The sequence below is a fragment of the Betta splendens genome, chromosome 21 (genome assembly GCF_900634795.4).
Source record: "Betta splendens chromosome 21, fBetSpl5.4, whole genome shotgun sequence".
NCBI classification, from domain to species: domain Eukaryota; kingdom Metazoa; phylum Chordata; class Actinopteri; order Anabantiformes; family Osphronemidae; genus Betta; species Betta splendens.
In genome coordinates, this window is record NC_040899.1 from 5,384,752 (window position 1) to 5,411,876 (window position 27,125).

The 27,125-nt window shown below is 43.9% G+C and overlaps 1 protein-coding gene across 5 annotated transcripts in view; it reads right to left on the reverse strand.

The window, feature by feature from the left end:
• Positions 1–400: 400 nt before the first annotated feature.
• dachd (dachshund d) overlaps positions 401–27,125 on the reverse strand; it is a 102,978-nt gene continuing 76,253 nt past the window's right edge. For 2 of the 5 annotated variants that reach the window (XM_055504990.1, XM_055504989.1), the window contains 8 exons: positions 21,670–21,843; positions 21,408–21,551; positions 21,182–21,313; positions 9,156–9,301; positions 7,268–7,415; positions 6,607–6,765; positions 5,756–5,824; positions 401–1,965 (listed from right to left, as the gene is read on the reverse strand). In XM_055504990.1, the coding sequence (XP_055360965.1) occupies positions 1,928–1,965; positions 5,756–5,824; positions 6,607–6,765; positions 7,268–7,415; positions 9,156–9,301; positions 21,182–21,313; positions 21,408–21,551; positions 21,670–21,843 (1,010 nt within the window). In that variant the 3' untranslated portion in view covers positions 401–1,927. The remainder of the gene's footprint in view (positions 1,966–5,755; positions 5,825–6,606; positions 6,766–7,267; positions 7,416–9,155; positions 9,302–21,181; positions 21,314–21,407; positions 21,552–21,669; positions 21,844–27,125) is intronic. The other 3 variants (XM_055504991.1, XM_055504993.1, XM_055504992.1) reach the window with 3 other exon arrangements.

Genomic DNA, 27,125 nt, shown 5'->3' on the forward strand with positions numbered 1-27,125 from the left:
GCACGCACACACACACAGTGAAGTGAAAGGAAAAAAGCACACAAGATGTTCTTATCATTGCATGACGCATACATTTTTTTACTGCTATACAAAGTGGAGAACAATATGCTCATTTATTTTTCTACAGCACAGCGTACCTGCAATGTTTGTCAGGCCACACAGAACACAGAAAGGAGTTAAAAGCCTGAGGGGCTGATTGTAAAGGTTTCAAGAAACACAACAGTGACTCAGAACTGCAAAGGAAACACTCGCCGACGCGTTTACGGGTCGTCGGGAGCCGTCCCTGTGCCGGCGACCTGCGCGTTTGGGCCTCGGAGGCCGCGGTGGGAATGTGGAAGCGGCGCCTTCGGCACAGACGACGGTGCCCGTGACCTAAGGCAATATAGTTAACTCACATAGGTTATCATCAACATGTTAACTTTATTTGAATTTGAATTACAATGAGATGATTCGAGAAGCTATATAAGTTATCAGTGACAACAGACCTAGACACTCCATTGAGAACAAAAGGAACAAACACATCGTGAGCATGGGACTCTCCTCTTCCGTCCTCTTCCTCTCTGATTGTAACACATAGGGTTCAAACTGGTCTGCAGTTAAAGGACTGACATCAGCTTATGTTTAGAGAATATACACAGGTGTTGCAGCACCGGAATTCAAAAGTCTTTAGGGAAAGTAACAGGAAAATCATAACTTAGGGTTTTTTGTATTTTTTTCCCTTCAGGGTTTCATGAAACGCTCTACAAAAGTGTGCACGTAGGTTCAACAGGGACTGAAGCAATAATTCAACGGCATTCAGATACAAACGTGTTCGTTCCTCGAGCCGACACGTGATCCAAATCAGTCCGGATGTTGTGTTTTTCTTTTTTTATAAAAGCATCGAGAGGTGCTGACGTTTGAATGTGTCTCATGACAAAAATGTACAGTAAATTCCAAGAAATATTACCTCTGTTACAAAGATTACAGTACTATTGACAGCAAAAGTCTTCATTTTTGAGAGTGAAACGTTTGATACTTATGTTTTTTTCAAAATCATCTGGGCTTGAGTGAGTCAACCCTAGTATTTGTTCAGCACAATATAGGATTTATTAAATATCATAGTTCCAGGACAAACATTTACATGCCTGCATGCTTTCTCACCAAAATGGCAGCTATAGGAAAGAATGATGGCTCAGAAATAGAACAAACCAAAACTGTAGGTTTATATAAATGGTGGTATTGTTTGCCTAATAGCTCTACTGCATACACAATACCTCTTAACATTATATACACATACCTTATCGATCCACTCGGCTTCCACAGAGCGAGTCTTCCTATCATTTTCATCACATCTTGTATATACAACAATGGTAAAAAGGAAACTTGATTGTATTGTCATCTAATTTAGAAAACGTGTAAATCAAACATCAGTCTTCTCTTTTGATCGACACATGGATGACTTCACCCCCCCCCCCCCCCCACACACCCGCAAGGTTTCACTTTTAGCGTCTCAAAATTCAATTTGAAATACAAAACCGAAACTTCTGTCGAATTTCGTAGTGAAGCTTTCTCGCTGGCTGAGACAGAGTATAAAAATCTTCAGTGCTGTGAATTTATGAGTTGTTACCAACGCTGTACCACGGGTACGTTTTTACTGTGCTCAATATATATGTTTATCCTTCACGTCGGCCGTTACGTCAGCACCCGCTTTAACGGACTATTTCATGTCGGCCTCTGATGAAAAAGACTTACTCTACATTCAGGCCCAACCTCCTCCAGCATTTGGGTGAACACAGCATCCTTTCCACTCAACTCCTACAAGCAGCTTGACTTCTTTCCACTACTAAATCAGCCTGGATTAGGGCTCTTGAGAATCTTCATGGGTTCTTATTTCTTTTTTTTTCCTTTTTTGTGAAATTTTTATTTCCTCCAGCTCCTCGCGGCCTTATCAGTACATCACTGTGGTTTTCAGGAACAGTCTTCCATCTGCAACAGAGGACACACAGGAGCCAAGGATTAGCCAACAGCTAACATCCTGCTGACGCAAATGCACTATTCAGGATGTGATTGTTGTTGAAACGTAACTTTGAAATGGTGCCCTCTGGTCTTTGGGCTTCAGCAGCGCTACCACGGAGCGAAAGCCCCATTTCAGCACAGGATAACGTTAGCGGCCGCAAACAAACGCGACCCAATGCCGCGAACAGTCGCTCCTTTTATCACTCGCAGCAAACATGAAGGAATTATGTGTGAAGATGATTTATGGAGGCGTTTTGGTGGTGTCAGGGAGACAGAAACGCTTACGTACAAATATACCGCGCGTCTCACGTGCAGGTTCTATTGGCTAAAAGCAGCCGTGACGTGTTCCACGTGCGCTTCAGGCACCTCCACTCAACTGAACGCTGCACTGGTGATGTGCAGTGCCCCCTGAGTGACAGCTCGGCCTGGACGCGGCGTTTATTGGAGACGGCAGGCGTTCCTTTTGCTCCGTTATCTCCAGACACCTCCAACCTAACGAGCTTTGTCCATTTCCAGCGTAACACCCTTGTCTGAGCGCTCGCCTGAGCGAGCAGCGCCGCCGCCGCCGAGCTGGTAAAAGCATCTGTTAGGCGCGGCTCAGGAGCGTGTTTGACGTTTATTACCTTCACTTCTTCTTCTGTCGCAGAATGCTACAGTAATTCCTTTAAAGGGAGCGCACCTCTCGATGGCAGCGCGCCTAAATAATTCAGCGCCGAGGAGAAAGACATTTAGCGCTGCAAGTTGTTGGACATGACACAAGCCGCGCAGGACATCAGACACGATGCTGGAGTCCTATTCTTCAGACGCACGGGGAGCGCGCCTGCTTCCACCATGTTTACCTCTGCTCATTCTCTATAATTAACAGTATTCATTTTTATTATTTTATTACTTAGAATTTAAACTAGTTTAAAATCTTGTCACATTATTAATATTTTATCAATTACTCTTTTAGGCTGTGTTTTATGTATTGTGCACAAAGAGTGGAGCCAACAAAGGCGGACGTGTGTGAGGATACAGTACAGTGTGTGTGTGTGTGTGTGTGTGTGTGTGTGTGTGTGTGTGTGTATGTGTGTGTGTGTGTGTGTTGGGGGTGTACAAACACACAGGCTAATTACCCAGCACTGCCATGGGTCTCAAAGGCATTGCACTCTGGCTGCCTCTATTCAAGCAACAAACAACGACTTCTGTGTAAAAGTCATTACAGCATGAACGCAGCAGTGTAAGAGAAGAGAAAGCCAAGGTGGGGGCTGAAGAGAGCCGGGGATACACAACCTCACACACACACACACACACACACACACACACCTCCTAACGCGAGCCGATGGAACACCACGCCGCCTGCCCGCCCGGCTCCCAGCAGCTCCGAGGCGAAGGCGACGCCGCCGCTCGGCGCCGGGTGACGAATGTCGGACATGAGAGCGTCTGCGTCTAATAGACAGAATCATCACGCTCGATGGAGGAGCTGAACATCGCGCCCATTTAAATCCACTGCGGAATTAGCGCGCGCCACCAGCGCAAATGTTGGAACATCTGCTTCAAATACAAGCAGAGGGAAACTGGTGACGTCTTGACACGTTGTTTTATGAAAGACCGCCTCATTAAAATATGTTAAAACTTTAGTATTTTTATATTCAAATCAAGATGAAAAGTTCATTAAAGAGAATAAATATTTCATTAGATGCTAAATAAAACAAAGGGAATTTTTGGCTTCTCTCAGCATAAAATTCCTTTGAAAGATTAATTAATACATGTAAATTATGCAAATTATGCCCATGCAAATATTTTATGAAGACAATTAAGGGATCCATTAATTACAGTCTTTTTTGCTTCACTGACATTCATTCATTTAATTTTAATTTCACTTTAACTGTTTTGATGTTTAATCTTGCAACAAAGAACTTTATCTCTGTGCACAGGGTCGTGTAAACTTGCAGAACACATCGAGTGGGAAGCAGCAGGGACCCGGGGAAGATACTGGGGGAAGATACTCGCACGTGCGCCGTTGCCAGGCGGTACTGGCGAGGTGCAGTCCCAGTAGCTCGCTGCCTCTGAAAAGAGCCGCGCTCCCTCTTGGACCCAATTCAAAACAGTGTAAAAGCAATTAATAAACACAGACTGTGTTAATATCGCAGAATTAGAGAAGTGTGACAAAAGACAAATAGAAATAATTAGTTCTCTAAAATTATGCCCTCATTATTTTTCCCCCTCTCCCTCTCTCTCCCTTCGCCTCCCTGAGTTTGGAGTCGAGTATACAGCCACACATTTCTCTCTGCTTTCATGCGAGTGATAGGCTTGTTTTTTCCCCCTTCTGCTCGTGTAATTTATCAACATCATTTTTTGCCATTTGAGGTTAATTATACAGCGAGGCTTGCAGAGTAGAGCAGAGGAGACATGGGTGGCAGACAAATGCTTCTCTAATTGAACAAAAACACAAAGTGCAGCCTGTTATTCAGTTTCCTCCTTCATTCCACTCTTTGAGGCAATGATCAGAGTGATTGAGAGACTGCAGAAATGATACGCTCCATAGCTGCGTCGAGCTGCTGCAGATAAAAATGCTTAAAGACAAAAACGCTAACTTCGCTTTATTCCAACCTGGAATTTATATTTAAACACCAACGCTTTCATTGTAAGAATAAAGCTTCAACATAATTAATTTGACTCAATTACACTACAAAAGCCGCAGCTTTTCACACCAGTGGAAAATGTTAGAAATTGAAGAGGCTAAATATACTAATTTGGTATGAAATAAGAGGCTATAATTACACTGTATCTGGAAGTTATCTTAGTATTTAAATGATGACATATGGACATCAAACTGTTTCAGATCCCTGCAGTCACTGAATGACATTTAATTATGGAGGAGTCATCACTTCTCTTAGTACGTTTCTGTTGGTTTCAAAATATCAGTTCAAGTAGACCAATCAAACATTAAAGAGTCAAAGGGACCCAACTTCATCTCGCACACAGAGATGCACATTTTCCACTTTTCACAGCAAATTACATGGCGCGTTGTCTTGGATAAATTGGGCCCTCGCCCACTGATAAGGCGCCCGTGAGCGGCCGCGGCCGGCGCGTATTAAAGCCAAGGCGTCGGAGTAATAATGAGGATATTCAACCTTTGCAAGGTGTCTTGTATCTGGGTAAACACAGATAGCACGCAGTCTACAGAGGTTATCACGCGAGCGCCCTTCCCCAAACACGTAGTGCACCCCCAAGGCTAACAAACAAACAAACCATTAAAAATGTACAAGGCTTATTCATAAAATGGATTGATTTGCTGCGTTTATTGCTATCAAAGGGGGGATTCCACAGCTTTTTTTGGTTTTATGACTCATTAATGCTTCCTGAGCTGTAAACAAACCTTTCATTCTTTCGCTGCGACCTTCTACTGTAGGTTAGTCTTTGTACTATTTTACTTACTGTAATGTACAGTTGTTTTTTTGTTCCCAAACAGAAATCCATCAAAAAGGACCACAGCTACTAAAAGTCAAGTAGAAGAACAATATTATTTCTACAGAAAACCAATGATCTTGACCCAGTGCTGTGGCCCAGATGGTGAGCTGTATGCCTGAACAGCAGGCACAGAAACACTAATGTTCATAAACTGAAGCAGTGTGTGCGTGTGTGTGTGTGTGTGTGTGTGTGTGAGGGAGAGTGAAAGAGGAAGCAGAGATGGGGGGCAGGAGGCAGAGAGAAAGAGAGCGAGAGCCAGAGGAAGAGAGAGAGCGAGAGATTTATTGTCTCATCTGAGCCCCTGTACCTTGTATTGTCCTTTCAGCATCTGTTCTTCCACTGCTGCGGTCACTCTCCATCTCAGGGGTCAGAGAGTCTGAGAGAAGAGAGGGATCACCGCCGTTAAACATCCCTGACATCCACCTATCGCAATGCCAGTTTCACAGCATCGTTCATTCAAAACAAGCGCCCAGCCTCCGAGCTGCAGCGCGTCTCCCCCATGTGAAACCGGATGTGTGCAGGGCATGATTGTGCTTTCCTGTGCGTCCTATGAGAGGTGGCTGTGCAGGCACTCGACCTCGCTTTGGATTAATTATCCAAAGTACAGCCTGGATTTGCTGTGTTGGTAGCTTCAAAGGTGAAATACATACTTACTATTAGCAGCCATATTTTAATTTTATAACTGCTCTAATAACTCCGGACTTTACAGAGCTATTGGCAGACGTCATCAATAAACTGAATGTGAAACAGTCACAAAAATGCTGATTTCATTTGAAACATTTTCTTTTCATTGACGAGAGCTGAAATATTGACATAGACAAATAGGATTTTCTTTTAGGTCAGCATGTTGGTGTACAAGCAGAGACCAGTTCAAACAGTAAATCATACTGTTGCTTGTGAAACCTGATCTCAATCTGCAAACATGTAACGCGCGTCTGTAATGTTAATCTTAGTAGGTCAGTGAATGGAGTCAGTGCCAAACTCTGACCACAAGAGGAAATGCGAATGCTACTGAACATCCACTGAACTGTAGTGGTGCTTCAGTATAATCAGTGAGATCATACAGAGCCAACCTTCAGTGAATACCAGGACCTGAATGCAGACATACTTTCTAACACCAAGCATGCAGAAGTCAAATGTACAATAAGCGTGTCTCACTGTGGAGCATCTGACCGTTGAGTGAACGCATGCTGTCAGAGGGCGACGGCTGCTTCAGAGTCTGCTCAACCTGCTCTCTCCTCTTGGACTCGTACTCCAGAGCTTCCTGGAGTTTCCTCTTGGCCTTCTTCTCCTTCTTCAGACGCTTCTGGATGATCGCTAACAAGGAGAAAGATCCCATATGAGCTCAGTGGGCAAATACTGGAGCATCACATTTCAACAGGAGGACATAATAATAAACTCACGCAGTTTAAAATCAATTAAACCTCCATATTTCATGATAAATAAAGATCTTCCTTTAAAAAGTCAATCTTAGCTAACACTGACTGCGTCTTAGCAAACTGCTAGAGGGAATTAAAGCAAATTGAAAAATTTATTGGGATATTTTCCATTAATTTCTCTCATTAAACATAAACGGCACAGTTAGCATATGAGGCTGATGCATTTAACATGAGGCGGAAACGGAATTTCTCCGACTTAATGTGCATTTCCAACGGTTTAACGGACTAACAGCAAAAAAAAAACAAAACAAAAAAAAAACAGGGCTAAGACGATTACACAGCGGCGAGCAGCTCATGTTTTTGTGGCGTTGAATGGGAAACGACTTCGGAGTCGTCGCAGCTACATGAAGCCTGATCGGCTTCGGGCCGTCACACGCTACCTCTGTTCTTCTGCTCCATGGCGAGCTGCTTCTCCAGAGTCTCCCTGAGCTCCCGCTCTCTGAACAGCTCCATCTTCAGCTCCGTCTTCTCCAGCTGCACCTGCTTCTCCTGGGCCCGCGCGTTGTCAATTGCCACTTTGAGCAAGCCCTGCACACACATACAGTATGAATATGTATAGAGAGACGTGCAGTAAATGGGGGAGAAGGAAAAAGGAGTGATGTGGGCTGTTTAAGAGCAATAAAATGAAGGGGTGACAGTAAACTGCACTGTAAAGGTGTGACAGAAGCTCTTTGTGCTGTTCACAGCAGCAAAGCTCAACATAAGACTCTGTTTGAGCCTTTTACCATCTTTGTCATCACTCACAGACCTGGTAGCGCCACCGCAGCAGAGTAATAATAAAGTAATAGTGAAAGCTGATGTGACAGTGCTGGGGAGCTCTGACCCCTTTTGGCCAGAACTGTGAAATACAAGTGGAACCAAGCTCGACATTAAGCTCCTTTTGGACTCAGCCGTTCTGTTTAATTTTGACCCGCTTCGCGTTTCTTGCACAAACAGCTGAGAGCGTCGAGTGGGAAAACAGGCTCCTCTCACAACACAGCAGGAATGAATAATATGAATGACAAGCGTCTCATCATGTATCATTTACATTACTGCCATTACAAATACACTCCTGACAGGCCTAAATTGAAAGATAGTGCGTTCCCACATGTTGGTGGTACAGTACCGTGGCCGTTTTCATCACAATTATTCCCCATCCACACGCAATTATATCACACGCACTGGGTTATATCTTACTAATTGTTGATTCTTCTGACCCCAATTTATTCTAAGTTGCTTTATCTTAATTTTCTGCTTGGTTTCATTTTGTTGATTTGTATATAAATATTCAATGCAAAGATCATTATCAAAAATGACTTAGTGCAGTGGTGGGAGCTGGCGACGGGTTTACTTGTGGCTTTCTAATTACCACACCGAGTCAAGGGAGAAGCAGGACTCTGATGCCAGCGGTACAAGTGCAATGAGAAGGGCAGCGGTGTACACACATCATTACACTCAGACAGAAGGCAAATACATTCATCTTTATGACTGAGGGTGTTTGAGCTGGAGCCTAAATGGCTCTTTGAGTAGATGCGTATTGTTAAGGTATGCAGATTTACCAAGTGAATGTCCTTAAATGCACATTTAATATATTGGACAGAGGATGTGGATGACAGACACAGCTGACTAGAAATGAGCTCTTAAAGAGAGTGTCCATAATGACAATGACCTTTACCTGCATAACTTAGCATGGAAAGCCATTAATCGTGGAGAAACTATGGAAACTACGCTAGTTTGATTGCCTGACAGGGTTGTTAGGCTTGTACAGCAGAATGCTTTGAAATAAATAGTGAAAAGTTAAAATGATGCGTTTTTGACGACATTTTGATTGGTTGTAAAGACGTTTTTTTTATTGGCTACAGATCGAGTTAGTCAGATTTTTAAATGCCATTAAATTCCCCATCTAAAGGTTAATTCATAGCTAAATAAACTATAGCTTTAATGACAAATGATATGACGCTGACAGGTGCTGTCATAGAGGTCGCCTTGCGTTAGCGTTAGTGTATGTGAAATGATTGTGTGTTTGTTATCGTTGTCAACGACCGGGTTTGTTTATTGGATGGTTGACGATAATCTGGCAAACAATGATTTAACCCACAAACTAAACTAAATTGTCCAGTCCTCAGATTATAAACTGCCACGTAATCTGTGACGCGTTCGCTTTGGTGCCCTCGAGTGGCAGTTAGTGCAAAAATTGTCCAAAATTGCCCCCAATCAGCAAAACGGATCTGATTACAATTGTACACGTTCTTATTATGGAGCCAAAGAGCTGAAGAGAGTGAACAGTACCTGTATGTTGGTGAGGAGTGTCTCTATTGACGACAAGCCGTCTGGGAAGAGGAATGGTGAGGGGAAACCCGGAGGCAGAGCCTGGCCGGCCAACGACAGTCTCTCGTAGCTATCTCTTGCTGTTGGGGTGCACATCGGGTTGTCTTCTGCACAGAGACACGAGAAGAAGAAAAACTGATCAATCATTTGCAAAAAGTGCAATGTGGGCCACTTGAATTAGCTAAGTGGTGGAATATGTGACTAGTTTTGGTCACGCTGTATTGACCGGTAGCAGCGCTCGGGTCAGTATTGATCTCCAGCACTGAATCCCAGTCATCCACTCTTCTCAGAATTATAGCAGGCCAGTCTGCTCTTAGAGGTCCTTTGTATTGCTTCTTCCCAAGGCCTGAGCGCTGGGTTACACGCTATCAACCCGACATAAATCCAGCTTCCCCCTTTTGAGTCATGTGAACTCCAAAAAGAATCAGAAGCAGGCTCGCCGTTTGACCCCAGAGGCTCGGGCTTCCTTTGTGTACGCGCACGTCGGTGCCTGTCAGCTCCGAGATGACATCATTCTCCATTCATCACCGGCAGAGGGGTAGGGCTCCGCCATCTGCTGTCCAGCCTCTTCTCGGGCCTCGGAGGAGGAAGAGAGAGAGCGAGCGATGCACATGCAGCCCGGTCGAACTAAAAACAGAATGTCAGACGCCGCCGTTCGCTGCCCCATCAGATCTGACACATGTTTTTGTCCACCGAGCTTTTATCAAGCCAACATTTTGTAAGTGCTACCATCTTGCAGGCGGGGAGACAGTTTATTAAACACACCCGGCCTAAAACGGTCTTCACAGGAAGTCTGCACCATCAGCTGTTGAATTGTTAATTTAATGAAACGGGGGAAAAGTTTTATTTGTAATGTGGAGCCCTGGCTGCGTCGTGCACAGCACCTCTCTGCTCTCATCCACTATTCATATCTGTTTATGTGGCAGCCTGAATCTTGTACAAACAGCGAGTGGAGCTCAACAGCCCTGCCTCTCCCTCCCATCAATATTCACCAGCGCCAGCCAAGTGCTGGGAACAGCTGGTCTTACATTAATTAGTTTAAAGTATTTATTTCACCCATCCTCAGAGCAGATTGAGCAAAAACATTGGAGATTATTTCAAGCATCTGCAAATGCCCTGGAAACATCCCGGCGCCAAAAGTCGAGTGTTAGGATTCACAGTTTAGGTTTGTAATTTGGAGATTTTTTTTTCTAAGAGAGGGAAGATGGTGAAATATGCACCGCTGGTCCGTGGAGAGAGTAAACAACCTTTCTCCTTTTTCAGATGGAGTTCACTTCTGTTGATTAATTAGAATGGATGGTTGCCTAATGGATTAAAATTTGTTTATAATTTGACTTCATAAAAATAATGAATTGCCTTCTTTTAAGAAGCCACTCCTGCGGTAATTTGTATTGTTTGGTGCAGTCTTGAACGCATGTGGAGGTGGGCGTCTGGGTGGAGATGCAAAGCGCTCGCTCCTCGTACAGTGCCACAACAGGCAGGCCCCGTTTTATCTCAATAAAATAACTAATCAAAGATCAAAAGCATTACAGTTGGCCCCGGCTCAGGTTGATGTAGACGTATTGCATGCATTATATGTACGTATCACCCACCTCCAATAAAATCACCATAACAACCAGAGACGTTAGTAGACCTCGGGGAAAGGTCTGCTGTTGTAGCTTTGTAATTGATTTGTACTGTAGGCACTTTGTCCCTTATTTAGTGTTGGCATTAATCATAAATCATTGCTTTAACAAACTCCGGCTTCCCACTCAGCAGGCCTCCCCTCCAACACAATGTTGGATCACACGGAATATTTGATGGCTTTGTTGCAGGGGAAACAACCTGTCATGCTCTGGGAAAAGCAAACAGCGTGTTTTGTTCGACAGACTCCAACTACCGTACAGCACCTCTTGTCAGATAACATTTCCTCCAGGAGCCGCGCATAAATAGAGGCATTTGGAGGAAAAGAAGCAGGAAGCTAATAAGTGACTAATTTAATCAATATAATCAAAACTGGCTTAATGAAACTCAAATGTAAATTCCAGTGGAACATGATCTAGATCTGTGGCTTGTGTGCTTTTATGTTACCACCACCCCCTTTAACTACCCCCCCACCCCCCTTTCCTCCTGCCTGGCTGCAAATGCTGGCATGTGTTTGCATGTTTATTTCTCACCATCGCTCCAGAATCATTGACTTCAACTTAATTACAGCGACAGGCGTTGGAGTGATGGGGGCCGGTAGAATAGAGTACTCTGCTTCCAGGTGATATTTCTCTACTAGCAAGGCTGCCAGCAGCAGCTGTGACAGGCTCTTGTGCTTACCGTACGGTAAAGGTACAGTTAAGGACCAGACTATGAAATACTGTGTGGAAAAACACTCGCAGGTCACCCCTGTCACAAATAACATTTCATGCACAACTGTTTCGGCGGATAATAGGAGCCACAAATAAAAATGGGACGCTGTAAATACAATGCATTCTGAATGAAATGCCATAATTTAAAACAACGCCACCCCTCCTCTCGCCGTCCTCCTCCTCCACCCTGCTCTCAATAGCTGCAAAGGGAGTCCTTGACAGTGTGCTAGCAATGATGAATCACCTATCCAGTTAATTTTCTCACTCCTCGTGTGTTGTGCTGCTAAAACAGGGGCCCAGGAATTGACTTGACAAACTATGAATGTAAAAAATATCACTTGGAGGGATCTGGGCTTATCTCCAATTTACATGTTATTAGATTTGTGTCGCGAGCGGCACTTGGACCTAGCAAAGCTGAGGCAAAAAAGATGGGGCACATGATAACCAGAGATAAAACATGTCTAAAACCCACTTGAAAGTCTTTGAAATGTTTTGATGGAAAGCGAGTGGAGGGAAGCGGAGGAAACTGGCCTGATTTAAAATGTGACAGACGCACGCTGCAATCTGTGGTAAATCTAGAAGAAACCTTGGGAAATTTAGCTGCAATCTCTGGATAAATAGCTGTAATTGACCTTGGGAGTTGAAAATGTGGCATATGTTTCTGGTTCCTGTGTTTGAAACTGGGTCCCTCAGGACATTTCAGCGGAGTCCTCGCACGGAGGCAGCGCGAGCGAGAGAGGAGGAAACAGAAAGACACAAAGACAGAGGAGGCGAGAGGATGAGAAGAATGCCAGGAATGAGAGATAGATGGTCGGAGACAGAAGATGGATGGACAGATAGGTGAGGCAGAGTGTGAGGAAGAGCAGGCTGGAATAGAATGGGTGTGCAGAGAATGAAAGACTGACAGAGAGGAAGAAAGATAGGAGAGAGAGGAGAGAGCGCGGGGGAGCAGGGGTACGTTTGGCCGGCCAGTCAGTGTGATATATTGACAGGTGAAGCCTTTGTCCTTGCGAACCTGTGTTCCTCCCAGCAGGAGAAGTGAATGCAAACCTAGAGGTTGTCAGCACAGCCAACACAAAGCAAGGCGCCGCTTTTCACTGCACAATTACATTTGATTTGACCTGCCAGGGCTGCGGAGAAGCCGGCCTCCTTCAAATGGAGCAGTTATGACCTCTCGGACAGCCATTAGCAGCTAACACAGCATTATTCCACCTGCACTTAAAGCAGTGGATTCGGAAAAAAAATCATGTCAAGGGAAATATCTGTCTTCTGGTACGAATGCAGTGATGCAGAGCTGGGCAGAAAAAGTGGATGCATGCAATTTGAGCACTTAAAAAAAACATGAGCCAGGCTTATCTTGCAAATAATGTCCGACCTCGGAAGGAGCTTCCAAGCGAAGCATGTTCAGCTTTAACTTGAATGGTAGTTTTAAACGTGTCACATGCCTGAGTATATTATTCACATCTTGTCTTTGTACCTTTGGATCCCTGCAAAGTTGTGAAAGCAGCTTAACAAGTTGCAGTTAATTAATCGACAATACTAGACACATATTGCAGAGAACAGTCTGAAAGCTGCGGAGTGGAGGATTCCACTGACTTACAGTAAAGCCACATTTTTCTTAAAGTGAAAACCTGCACAACCTGTGTGATGATCCATACAAGACAAATTCCTTTAGAGTGACTATCACCTGCACATGTTGTGCATATGTGTGCGTGAGTCCTGCATACACTGAACAAAAGAGGAAACGCAGAAACACAAACCTTTAAACGCACACACAAACCATTACACACACACTCACTAATGCACCCTCATCACATTTAAGCTAATTTCCTTTTCATCACGGAGAGAAGAAAATGAGTGTTTGCCCCATCCCTGCTGTGGGACAAAGTCAAGAGCCCCGGTCGGTTTGGGCTAGATTAACAGGTAACATTTGGCTCCCACTCTCTTATCACAGCATGAAAATCAAACCGCGTGTTTCCCTCGATCGCTCTCCCTTTCTCCCCTCCCTAATGTTCCCTTCACTTAGAGATGAAATCGCTTGCTGCACAAACCCATTTGGAGAGAGGAGAGAAGGTGAGCGGGATAATCAGGCTGGCCACTGGGCCGTGTTTCCTAAATGCTCTCCAAAACATTACTGTGCACAGGCATAAAATTAGCGCCAGGACCTTAAAATGTTGACATTTAGCATGACTTTTTGGAGAGTGACACCCTCATATTTTCTTGTAGGATATCATTAAATTTCAACTGCCCTATGGCTGTGCCTTTCCATTAATAACCAATTCAGTGTGTCACTTCTCCCTCTTTCCCACTCCCTCTCTTGCCACCTTTTTAAAGTAATGAGTCCATTGCTTTGCCTTAATAAATTGAATCGTATACTCAAGGCCATATGAAGATAGAGCCACAGATGGACAGGCTACATGGAGGAAATAACCATAAATCCTTTACTGTCAGAGAGGCGGTCTGAGGTGACAAAAGAAGACAACGGCGATGCTCAATTGGGATCACATCGAGATTACAAAAGACACAGTGAAAGGTTGATTCTCGCTGTTAAAGCCGCCGTTCCCTGGCACTGATAAGGAACATTTTTATTGCTTTCATTACAGAGAAAATTACCAGATTTAACAATCTAATCATGTATGAAGATTAAAATACTGACAAGTTATTGTCCATAATATACTGGACTGTACATTACGTATAACAGGACCAATCAACGTTAGAGACTGTGAACTAGGACTGGGCTGGAGCACGGGTTGCGAAATGATGGCGCGAACAATAAAAATATGTTTAACTGTTAACTAGAAAAAATGAGGCACTGTAGAGAAAAACGGTCAGAGAGAGAGAGAGAGAGGGGCAGAAGGAAGAGAAGAGAAGGGAGAGCAGGAGGCAAGGGAGTAGAATCCGTGTTGACTCCTTTTCTGGAGGAAGATATCTTGTCTTTTTATGCGGCCCATGTCATATTTATTGCATAAAGGTCAGAGTGTTCATTTGTTCAAAGTCAGCGTTTTCCCTCTCTCCTCTCCTCCATGTAATAAATGCAGGGGCTATGTCATTATCGGACCTCTGAGGATTACAGGCTTGGCTGACTGTGATGACTGCATAAAAGCATACAGGACTTTTGTTTCTGCCAGCGCGCACCTTCAAATGAGCTCTTAAAGCGAACAGTGCCGGAGACAAAATGGCATTTTGTCGAGGGGCGATGGCGGTGAAAGCGGTGGAAACAGGAACGGGGCAAGGTGGTTAAAGGTTACACATCACAGCTCCGGGTCCATAACCTCAAGTTCTGGATGAAGCAGAAGGGTTTCGACTCAGTCTGCGACTTGAAAGAGAGGGGGGGGGGGGTCAGCCAGGCAGAGCTGAATATTTGTATAATTCACCTATTGCCTGTGACTGAAGCTTCAAGAAGAGACACCCGGGGGAAGGACGCGGCAGAGAGGCACTTTGAAGGTGTTTAGATTTGTCTTTGCATATTGACCTCTGTTGACCAGGTTCATTTATTGACAGAAGAATCCCAGAGATTAAAATGGCCTTAACTATTGATTGGGCATTTGGCCTGAATCATTCCGGTTTCAGAAGGGAATCATTTGTACTGTATACCCCACTAATCTCTCTGACCCACTAATCATCAAGCCATTAATTTCTCACTCTTTGTTTAGTTCTCCTTTGTTTAGCATTTATTAATTCATTACAGCAACTTCTCATGCAGCTTAACTTAGACAGTGACTGGGGAGTCCTGTTTCCACCCGATAGCAACGTGCATTCCAGTAAAATATGCCACCGAATATGCACCCTACATCACAATACACATGCCAATTACATATTGATAATTAAGCATTCAAACAAACAAACAGAGAGGAAATCCCCCATAATCACCAGGTTTTAATGGAACAAGTATTAGCTCGGTGTGCTTGGCCAGATAGCCTGCTGCTACATCAGAGCTGCGCCCGGCTGGGAGGGAAGGGGGGTGGGGGGGAGACACATTGGTGTCATTGCCTGGCATTGCAATCCTACAGGGAGAGGCTGCGCCGTTGTGCTGCTGGCGAGCGAGCGAGCGAGCGTCGGCTGCTGCTAATCCAGACTGGATGTACTGAGCTGCTTTTAAATGAAGACGAAGGGACAAAGGAGGAAGTGGGAAGTGTAAACTGTAAAAGGCCGGGCTTAGGAGCACTTGCTCCGCGGCAGCCTGCTGTCGGAGCTGCAGAATGGATGCAAATCCATTAGTAGTCCTGGTTTCACAGTTATAAAAATACTTAAGAGGTTTTAATAGGAGCGACGTGTTAAACGTGTGGAAATCTGTTTTGATAACATTATTCATAACACTGGCTTTGCGCTGTGTGAATTAATAACACTTCATTTACAGACGCAAGAAAGCTGGCATGGTATTTCCAGTTAAAGAGATTAATTTTTAAACACCTAATTGACAGGCTGGGGTTAGGCAGGATAAGCAACAGACTATAAGGCTGCAGCTGCAAAGTCAAGGTGACTGGAATACTCAGAGAAAGGCTTTCAAAAAGCAGAATAGAGAGCCGAGAGGGAGGGAGTGAAGAGAATTAGTCCTCAAGCACTTCTCCCTCCACCCCCTATTCTTCCTCTCTTTATTAGGAATGATTTACTTTCTCAGTGAAAGGATATAAAAGCTCAAGTATAGCGGCGTAATTATCGCGGAGTGAAAATTTAAAGGTTTGACTCACAATGTCCTCAAGTCAGCGAGCAGACTGCCAGACGATAAGAGCGACCGTGCTCGGCGCTCGCCGTCCAATCGCCCGTGTTTTACGGGCTTTGCCAAAGGAGAGCGTGCAAACAGCACTCGGCTCCGCAAGTCTGTAAACATGATGGACTGTGGCAAAGTACGAGGGCTGGTGTTTACCTTGGCAGAGCCTGGCCCTGGCATGTCGGCAGCACCACTTAATTACTGTTTACATGTAAATATTAAATTATACAAACAGGCCCACAGAACGTCTCCAAAAGTGCAGAAACACACATCCAGGGTCAACCTTATCTGTCCGCAACAGTTGCCGCTGCGAAGATACGAATTGTTTTGAATCGCAAATTTCCCGCATTGTACATAATCTTCATAATTGTTTAATGCTGTTGTCCAAGGGCATTGGGGTAAATATGTTCCCATCATCTGCATAATAGCAGATGCTCAGATATGTAAAGCACACCTTGTGTTTGCAGGGAGCAAGAACAAAAACGCTAAAGGAGGTTATCGTTGGGAGCGCTGTTATCGGGGACTGAGGACTGTGATCGTTAATGTCTCCAGTCAAGACTGATAGATGAGTGCTTTGATTACTGACCTGTTTTCCTGACAGTCCAGAGCAGCACATATAGCAGAGCACCGGTGCCTACTGTGCATCTCTGGTATGGCTGAGTAAAGCACTTGTTCATTTGCAGTGAAGGGTAACATGAAACAGGCCTCAGCCTTCTGATGGACAGGGAGATTTCACCTTCGCCAGTGAATGATAATGCATTATTAAATTTGCCTCTCTGCTCACTAGATACACTTAGCTGACCACAGCATATTTATCTCCCCATCCGAGGCTCACGTCTTGGCAGGAGAAAGCATTCTGTCACTTTTGAGGCATTTCAAAGATTAAAAAGAACCTCTCTCTTTTCAACGTCCCTAAAAGCATCCCCCTTTTCAGTGAAATGTGATTAGCAGGAGATGGTGTCACGCAATGGAACATTCATGAGGGGGAGAACAAATATCCAAATGAACTCCCATGTCCTGGAGGAATAGCCCCTCTCTGCTCCATCAGCAATCTCTCTCACATGGGCCGGGGAAATTTGATTGATCCTCTATTGAATTATTTTTTTGCACTCTTTCATTTCAACAGCACCCACTGACAAGTTGTTTGATCATAAAGCATTATTGTCTGCCAAGTCACATTTCAGGGTTGTGATGGCTAATGATCTTGCCTCCTGACTTGGGGAAAGTCAGGTAGTCAGCATGTGTTTGAAGCTCGCAACGCCAAGGACATCGAGAGGACTGCACAAAACACCATGCATTAAAGTCAGGAAGATGAAGAGAAGGAGCTTACACAGAACATATGCAACTTTTAATGATACTGTACGGAGATACCATCAATGTCAGTGAAATATTTACACCGCAAAAAGACCATGAAGCCGGCGCCCAAACTTTTCCTGACCCAAAGTCCCCGAACTTCCTTTTTATCATTGCAAATGCTTATACAAAGAAGGAACAGAACAAAGACTACAAAGGCTAAAAAGCACTTTTTTGTCTTTTTTTATCTTTTTTTTCACTATATCCACCCTCTCCACATGAGCCCATCAGCATCCACAGGTCCTCGCCCAAAGCAGCTGCGTGGTAATAGACTGTGACACTGTTACCTGCTCTCCTTCATCATCCAGACTGCGAACTGGGACTGCAGACGGTGCACCGGCCCCTAGCGCGGCACATCATCCGGACATCTGAGCCGCATCCCCGCAAAGAAGCCCACCGCCGTCAAACCGGCGCTCAGCTGATGCCAGGTACGAACGCTTGCACCTCTAGGTGACATAATACACCACAAGCTTCCATTTGTGCTTGGAAGGGCATTATGAGTGCATCTCCTGTTGTGTCAACAAGGATATATAACATTTACACGGGAAGTGCCAATATCACATTACCAGTGATTCACCCGCTTTTAAAAGATGCTTTACAGAATCAGTTTACATACGGTAGCTGCCTCCGACTCTCCCGTCAGGCACTGCAGCGCTGCGTAAAACCGATATGGCGTGTTTAACTACGCTGGGGAGGCGGAGGTAAGGTGCTGAGATTTGTCGCTGGCAAAGTGCTTCAACTGCCACATGGTATTTAAAGAAACTCACGCTTCCCCATACATACATATGGCTTGCGTTTCAAACAACTTTTCCCCAAGGAAATAAAATGATGTCAAGTGTTTGATGTCTAAAGTGAGTTTACAGCCAAAGGCTTCCGTACCTTTCAAATTTCCCCTTGTTTGTCAGCTACCTGCTGTTTCACGAGACAGAAGCTTGTCGGAAGCTATCGCCACAGACTTTCTGTTTGAAGCAATTCAATTAGTTACATGTGAGATAACACTTAGCTTTCTACTGGCCTTTTTTTCCCTCGCACATCATCTAATCTTGCCGGGCTTTTTTTTTCTTAGGCAAAATTTGGACAAAAAATAATCAAGTTCAAACAACAGCCCCAAAAAACTACCATCTGGCTACTGTGCACTGGGTGACACAACTTTGGAAACTGCCTTTTCTAGACGACAACAAACAGCCTTTGTCCTTCATCACCAGAGATGACATGAAAAAGATGAGACATGTTCGTAGGATATGAGTGATGTGACATTATAGTGGCTGTCTCTGAGGTGTCTGGCAATTTAAATAGCCTCCATATGAGCCGGGGCACTGCATCCTTCCTCTGTGCCTACTGCGCTATCTTCTAAGAGTGCATAGCAAGAGATTAATTTAATGCTCTGCCAGGATCATAAAGATCAAACAAGTGGAGAGATATCATTAAACCATTGGAATGTTATCTCATTTATCTAAACAAACTGATGCGATGAACAAGCCTAATTAAAAAGCTCACCATAAACAAAGCTTCGGATGGGGAGGCCTCTCCCCTCTTTCACAATGGATCACATTTATTTTATTAATCTAATGCATCATGTATCATATCATTACAGTTCAATATATCTATCATTAATTTTATTCCCTTCACTTAAAGCTTTTATAGGAATTACTTTGGTTATTAGTTGGTTCTAATGTATTGGTTACCTCTGAATCTGGCTGCTACAATCTCTCTTATCTCGCTGCATAAACCTGTGCATGTTATTCAAATTGCCTCATTTATTATGATAGCTTCCTCATGTAAATTGTGCTGACTGCTCGCCCTTGCACAGTCCTCATTAGACTAATGAAAACCTTCAAACGAAAAAACTAAACAACCTGCCAAATAAAGGTCTGGGGTTATTATGAAAATTACAACTGTGGGAGCCGGGAGAAGCTCTCTTCATTAATTCATGCTCAGCAAATTGGTAACTAATTTAGTTGCACTCCTCTGCATTAATGGGTTATTTTATAAAAATGTTTTCCACAGCCCGAGACCTCTGGTGCACACACTGGAGAGCTCAGAATCCTAATCAAGTCCAGTGACATATTAGGAATTGACAATCTCAAAAAATAATACAGCGTGTGTTTGCGGGCAGACGCGTGTGGGTCAACTATGTGAAATTGGTGTGGATTGCTGGGTCATTTGCTTTCTCCTCTAATATTGCAAAGGAATTACAGTGCATTTGTGTTGATTATCTGAGTGTGGAGGAGGCACTTCAGCTAAGAAGCCAGGATTCTGCTACTGAGAAAAGACGCAGCTGATTTATTATGAGGATACTTGGTTAAACCGTCTTCTTCCTCTGTTTGCGTTTCTGTGTTTGCTCGCCCAGACCCCCCCCCCACACACACACACACACTTGAACACACTTGCATGTGCACAGGCAGTTTGTGACCCATAAATTCAACTCGTGATCCTGCTAATTATTACTATTCACTGCTTCACACCCTGTGAGTGAAGGTCTAACACTGATCTTCACGTCAGACTTGCCAACAGGGAACATGCAGCCCAGTGATTTCCATAGTGGTTTTAATATCATTATCAGCTTCACCCCACCCTGTATCACCCGGTACAGCACGGCGAGACCCCGTTCAAACCAACAGAGGATACGAAAATCTATTATTTGGCTAATATTGTATTTAATCCACCACGATTAGTGCATTTTTTTCACTTTCTTTCATTTTCAATTTTTTTTTTGCACGCACAGCAAAACTGCTATGAAATAAAGCCAGCAATTAATAATAAAAATATTAAGTGTGGACAAAGTGGCAGAGGTTAACATTTCTATTTTGTTTTGTGCTGAGGATGATAGAAAAATACTGATTTATAGTATTAAATGCTTTTTATGTAAGAAAGCATATAACTGGCTAAACAAAATCTGACTTAAATACAAAATTACCATAAAATATTTGTTTATATATTTATTGCCATATTTAGAGACTAACATTTAAAGGAGAAAAATTATTTCAAATTGTTGTGAGCCTCTCAAAGAAGCAGCTACATTACTATTTGGAGAAACCTGTTAAGAGAAATGCTCTTTAACAATGAGCTTATGAGAAAATGTTATGTTAATGTTAATGTTATCAGCCATGTACAAAAGATAAAAACAGTACCAGCATCGCCTCTGTATGGCTCAAAACAAAGCTGGCCTCAAATGTCCTTTGATCCAATGCTCACTATAAGTTTTTGGTACATTCACTTACAGGGTGATTAGATAAGCTGGAAGTGTCACTGAATTTAGCTGAAAAGGCCGCTGGTCCCAGCATGTTGTGTGGCTGGTGACACATTAACTAAATGTGGGAACTTTGCTTTTGTGATACTATCTTGGATACACACTCACAAACCTGCCTTGTTCTTCTTAAAGGGGTTTGTGTCTTTTCTGGCATAATTCGTAATGATAATAATTGCATAAATCTCATGTTCAGTGACTTATTTGTGACATTCTCATTTGTTGTGGACAATTAATTATTACAAACTAAAGGCTATTACACAAAACTGCCTTAAACATATATATTATAACCTATAATAGTGCGTACGTAGAAATCCTTGTCTACTTTAGTTATTTGACAAACCTTTGTCAGTGTGCATTCTCTTTGCTTCATGGGTCATGTCATGGGCCAGGTCTCCTTCTTTAGGCCCAGGCGGCATGTTGGGGGACAGGCCTAGCAAGGCTTGGTTCATGGACAGGCCATTGTGGTGTATCGCTGCAGAAGCACAGACAAAATGGGAAAATTCACATTCCTGTCTTGCAAATGAAACCCAACATGGGTTCTCTGTGTCACTGTAAGTGGGACTCACGTATCCTGTCTGAGGAGCTTTCTGTGTGGGCTGGGGAGCTGGACACGCTGCTGCTGCGGTGGGACGACGGGTGACTGCCCGGCCTCCTGTTGTCTTCTAAGGATGGAGCAGGGGAAGGACTGTCCGGCACCCGTTCCTGCAGCCCCAGCAGCCACAAAAACAACACACACCCAAAATAAACATCCAGTATGGAGCGAAACATGCTGCACACAAAGGAGCAGGCCACTCTCAAGCCACATCATGCTTTCAGCTTTAAAAGTTACCTTTATGACAGACGTGACCATTCTGGAGGGCAGGCTCTGGCCCTGTGCTGCAGCAGCCATGTTGGCTATGGTGCTGAGGTGGTTCATCTGGCTCATTGCCATGGTGACAGAGGCTGGGGGCAGGCTGACTGGGATCAGGGGGTGTGGCATCATCATGAAGGGGAGTTCCAAGCCTGAGACACATGAAGAGGTCGTTGGTTACTCAATGATGCATATTATGAGTAAGATATTCACAGGGGAAACTTCGGAGTCTCCAGATGAAAACTCCAAACCGGCTGTTGTTAATTCAGCAATCAGTAATTCCCACCGCTGAGATACCCTTTAAAATTGGTGTCCAATAACACTAAAGTTTTACACTTCCATCCACGAGAAATAAAATGGAATAATTCAAATTAATTGCTTCACGGGTATCTTTCTATGTTAACATAATACACATTAATGTTTAACAACATACAGCATGTTAATAATAGATACTACTGCAATGATAATAAAGAAAATAGCTACGATAACTATATACACAGTCATTTCAAGACCAAACTTTACACAGCAATAAATATGCATCAATTATTCTATGAGGAATAAAAAGGCCACATTATGGAAATTCTCTCAGTATTTACATATAACAAATATCTCTGCAAAAACAAAGGAAATCTTGAAAGCCATTACCCAAATGACTAGTTAAATGTGCTAATGACAAACAAGTACCGCCAGTATGGCAATGACTTGAGGCTAATTATAGTAGCCTATATTCCAGACCAGACAAAACGAGAGGAGAGTCAGACGAAACAGAGTAAAGCCATTTTCAGCCCGCGCAATAATGGAATTTTCATTTCTTTCTCTTTTATATTCACACAAATTATTCCATTACAACATCAGAGCTATCTTACAAATGTTTTAAATTATTCAATTTCTGTCTAGCAACAGACACCTAATTGGGAGAATTGAAGACATTAGCAGTCTGAAAATGTAAAGAATGTCTAATAAAGATACCATAGGGGTTTGGCAGTTAGTCGAGCCGCGGCGCTGCAGCGCGCTTCTGAATAGCTTAATGAAAACAAGCCAACTTTCAAAGGACACAAGCGCAGACAGAAGGTCAAAGCTAGGTGTCTGTACCTCCCCAACCACGGCACCCCCCCTCTGCTCTATGGGGACTTTGAACTGGCAGGATCAAAAGTGACTGGGAACAGTTTGGTCTCATTCCTCCAACACTCAGATGCGTTTCCTCAAATGCTTTAAAGAAAACCTCACAGACACTATTGGATCTGATTGAGCCTCTCTGTTGATTTTTCACTCCTTTTTTTCTCTCTTCCTTGGCAGCCTGGTTCAAGGGAAAAAAGCTGTGTGAAAGAAAGAGGGAAAAAAGTGCTACAGAAAGCTGATCCACAGTACAACTCCACTCTTCTTTTCTGACAAAACATCAGTAGCCAAAGGGCAAGGAGATCTGCATGGCGGCGCCTCTAAAGAGAAGGACACTGGTTGAAAAATGAAAGGACATGAGAAGTACTCCTCTCTGTCATTCCCCACCTTCCAAAAGAAGCATTGATTTCCATAAGAAAGATTGCACGCAGTTTCTCAGTGGCAAGTATTCCCAAACAATATAAAGCAGGGGAGATTAAAGAACGGCGGAAGCCAAGCAGCACCTTGTATCAGCGCCTCCGCTGCAGCTCAGACTGAATCAATTACTACTCAGCAGGCTGAGCTCAATTAAAAAACACCACAGAGGGCCTGATTGCGGGGGTACTTACTGTAGGACAACATGGAGAGGTCTGGGCTACCTATCAGGCTTTCAAGGCCACTCAAGGGCCGGAGTGAAGAGACTTATTCTGCCTTTGAGGTGGATACGTTACACCCATTCAGTCCAACCCAGCGCGACGTGTTCGCGCGCATCAACTTGGGTTGTAAATTTTTAGGGCGTTTAAAGAACCCCGCATGTAAACGAGGTGGGCAGCCGCTTCTGCCCGCTAATTGCGTGGTTCTACTTGTCTCTTTGTTACGTCTAGCACTCGACGGCGTATGAATTTTGCCGCCGTAGCTGGGAGGCTGGACAAACAGGCCTGTGTCCGCTCTAAGGAGTATTAGTCTCGCTTTCAGCGGCTGCCCGGCCCCTTTCATGTCACCCCATCTTAAAGCTGTGTTTCTCCCATAAAGGCCCATTCAGGCCACTGTAGGGGAATGTGCCACCGACCAACGAGGGGCTTCTGAACCCTTTATTTGTAGCTGAAAGGAGCCAGGTGAGGAGGATATGGGTTTATTCAAGGAATCTGGCAGTTAAGTGTTTTTGTTTCATTCATATGCAATTCGGCCCCGCTTGCTCGGTGTTCTACTGCTAAACGAGAGAATTACAAATAACCTCAGCCCCAAAAATGTTTGTCTTGGTGTGATTTGCGGTAAATCTTCTCTAAAAACTAAATCAACACACATTAGTCAGTCATTAATCACTTATAGTGTGTAGATACTCCAGTGGGCAAACTGTTAGAAACATATTTGTCAGTTTCTGTTTATCTCGGATACAAAAGTTCAGACCTGATGTGAGGTGAATTCCCACAAGCCCCCCCTCTCCTGAAGGGCATAAACAATGCATTTGGAGTAATTTACCTGAAGTAAGCCTGAGGGACCCACAAAGGTGAACTCCTATTTACCATCATTAAAACTACAAATCACTTAATACCAATATAAACAGCTCAGCTATTATGTTGTGCAGTGCTTGGGAGTTCACGCATGGATAAGCAAAGATCTGAATCGCACGGGATGAATTGTATGAATTAAAACAGCCCTTGGTAACAACATGATTAAAAAGCTGTTACATCAGAATCAAACTGCACGGCTGATGGTAAGTCCAATACTTAAAAGGAATCGCATCGAAAAAGATTGAATGTTGAATGTTTTAAAATGATTAAAAAGAGACCAGTAATTTATTTTGATGACAGGAATGATAACCTGCGGTGATTTGTGCTGCAGTTAATCTTCATCTAAATAGGACTTCAGCCTTTGTGGCCGTCTAACCCTACAGTAGAAAATAAGAAAAAAGGACCTAAGCCGCTGTCAGTGGAAGCGCTGCGGAGGTAGCAGCCAGTCCCCTTACCCTTAACTCTGTTGTGGACAGATTTCCCCTGACAAAAATTAAACTAGCTCCTACTTGGCACTTTATTATCTCTTCAACTGAATGATTTATTGTTTGTGGAGCAGAAGAACCAAAGAGAGGGGGAAGATTACATTTCCAGCCAAAGCTCAGGCCTGATCTCGTTTTTTTACTCACTCTGTCCAGGAAAAAAGCTCCCGACAAACAATAATGTCAGCTGTAATTGATCGGAGGTCGCCGGCTGGGCCTGCAGTAAAAGCGCACTATTTAAGCGACAATCGGCCCCGCGCTCTTCAGACGCTGGCTAATGAAGCTGTCTGTCTGGGCTATTTACCTTCTCTTAAATGGAAGGGGAGAGATGTACTGTAAGAGACAGGGCTGGAGAGGATCTGCCTTTCGCTCCCGTGAAATAGGACCTGCACATGCCTCAGGAATGTATAATTGGTTGGCGCAGCCAAAGCTGGGGATCCGGTGCTAATTAAATGACTTGTTTAAAGCCTATCTGTCTTTGTTTGGGAGGCTCTGGGCTTTAGAACAATGCATTGTAAATGCTGTTGTCAAACAAACATTCCTGCTTATCCTTTGATTTGAATTGAATAAGACAAAGAGCTGATTTGCACAGCGCTAAGCCTTTGGTTTTCATGGCGCTGAGATATTTCTTCCTCCTCTGATCTGTCAAACTGAACAGGACCATTCTTGTCAGGCGCCTAAATGGACTGACTCGCTGCACAATGCATATGCAGTCCGTTGCTGCAAAACAATCTCAGTTTTCCTCCTAATTGCGCTTGTAAAATGCCCCCATGTCGTGTATGTATTTCTCCAACAAAGGTGAGACGGTAGCGCACACACACAAGGAGCCTTTGTTGTGGTTGTATCAAGGGCCTGCACACCCGTCCCGCAAGGAAATGAACGGCTCGTGAAAAAGTGTGGAGACATTTAGAAGTCTCTGCCTCGCGCTAATCAGCTATTCATCTTTGCTATAACTGTTAATCTTCTCTGAAATCAGTACCCCTGCCATGTGAGCTGGAGGAAACCTTACAGCCGTTACGGCAACAACAAGGCGCTGCCTCCATAAATATGTTGCTTTGCCACTTTACACAACACAAGTGCATGCTTACATACGCACACACACACGCACAGAGAAACAGACACGCACGCAGATGGCAGGTTCAGTCAAGGCTGGTGAGTGCTGTTTCTCATTAAAACGGGGGGAGAGAGGAAGGTATCGAGCTTTGATGTAGCCACCCACAGCCCCTCAGTGTCACTGAACCAAACTTTAAAGCCTTTTGTGTTTAAGCAGTTAATGCTGATAATAAAGCAAACATCTTGCCTTTGTTAAATATGTGCCGCGCGCCGCTGCCGTGCACCCCGACAAGCAGAGGTAAACACAAAAACACGCAGGTACGCGCACACACGGAGCCAGACGCGCATAAGAACGCGCAAACACATGCTTTACATTTCAAAAACCCACGATGACTGGATAGATTTCAAGGCAATTCGTACAAACAAACAAAATGTGTTCCACAATTAGGAGAAGCGCTTTCCAATCATTCAGGTGGGCTAAGATTTCTTGCCAAGATGCCTAATGTAATGTAAAGTAAGAGAAACCATGATAAGAAAACATTTCTGGTTTGATGAGGTAACATAATTGCTTTCCTAAGCAAACCACTGGAGTGTAACATGTGGTAGAAATTATCAAGGAGACAGACAGAGGTGTTTGTCCTTTAAGTGTATAAAATCTAAAGCAGGCAACTTTTATAGGATAATTTAAATCCTCAGCTCTAATGGCACGCATTCCTTATGAAAATTGAAAGATCAATCATCTCTGTGACAGATGTGTTGTGAAAAAACTTCTTGCCATCTTCGGAAGGGAAAATGCTAAACACGTTTCTGCGCTGCCCCACCCGCACCAAGCCCCCGTTTTAGCTGTCTATTTGTGTCTTTGCTGAAAATGTTAATGCACGGGGCAATAATCAAGCCATATGCTTGCATGTGGCAAATCTCATTACAGAAAATGACCTTTAGCAGCCAATGCCAACATCTTTGTGCTTGATAACGGCGAGTGTAACACAATGGTAGGTTTAGCTAATGCATTTATGCACAAGGCTGGGGGTAGCCCGGACCGCCAGGCCTTCAGGACACATTAGCCAACGCCGGTCGCTTCTCTAATTTGGGTCGGAACCAGGCTCACTTTACATTTGTAACACATCACTCTTCATAACTACAGCAGCACTGGTGTGAGAGCAGCAACAGCCCATCGCTGACAATAAGCCGTGGCACGGAAAGTGCTGCGAGCAGAAGGGGAGAGCAGAAGAAGAGGGAAGATATTACTAGCAGCTGTTACTACTGCGGGTGCAATATATTCAAGCCCAATCA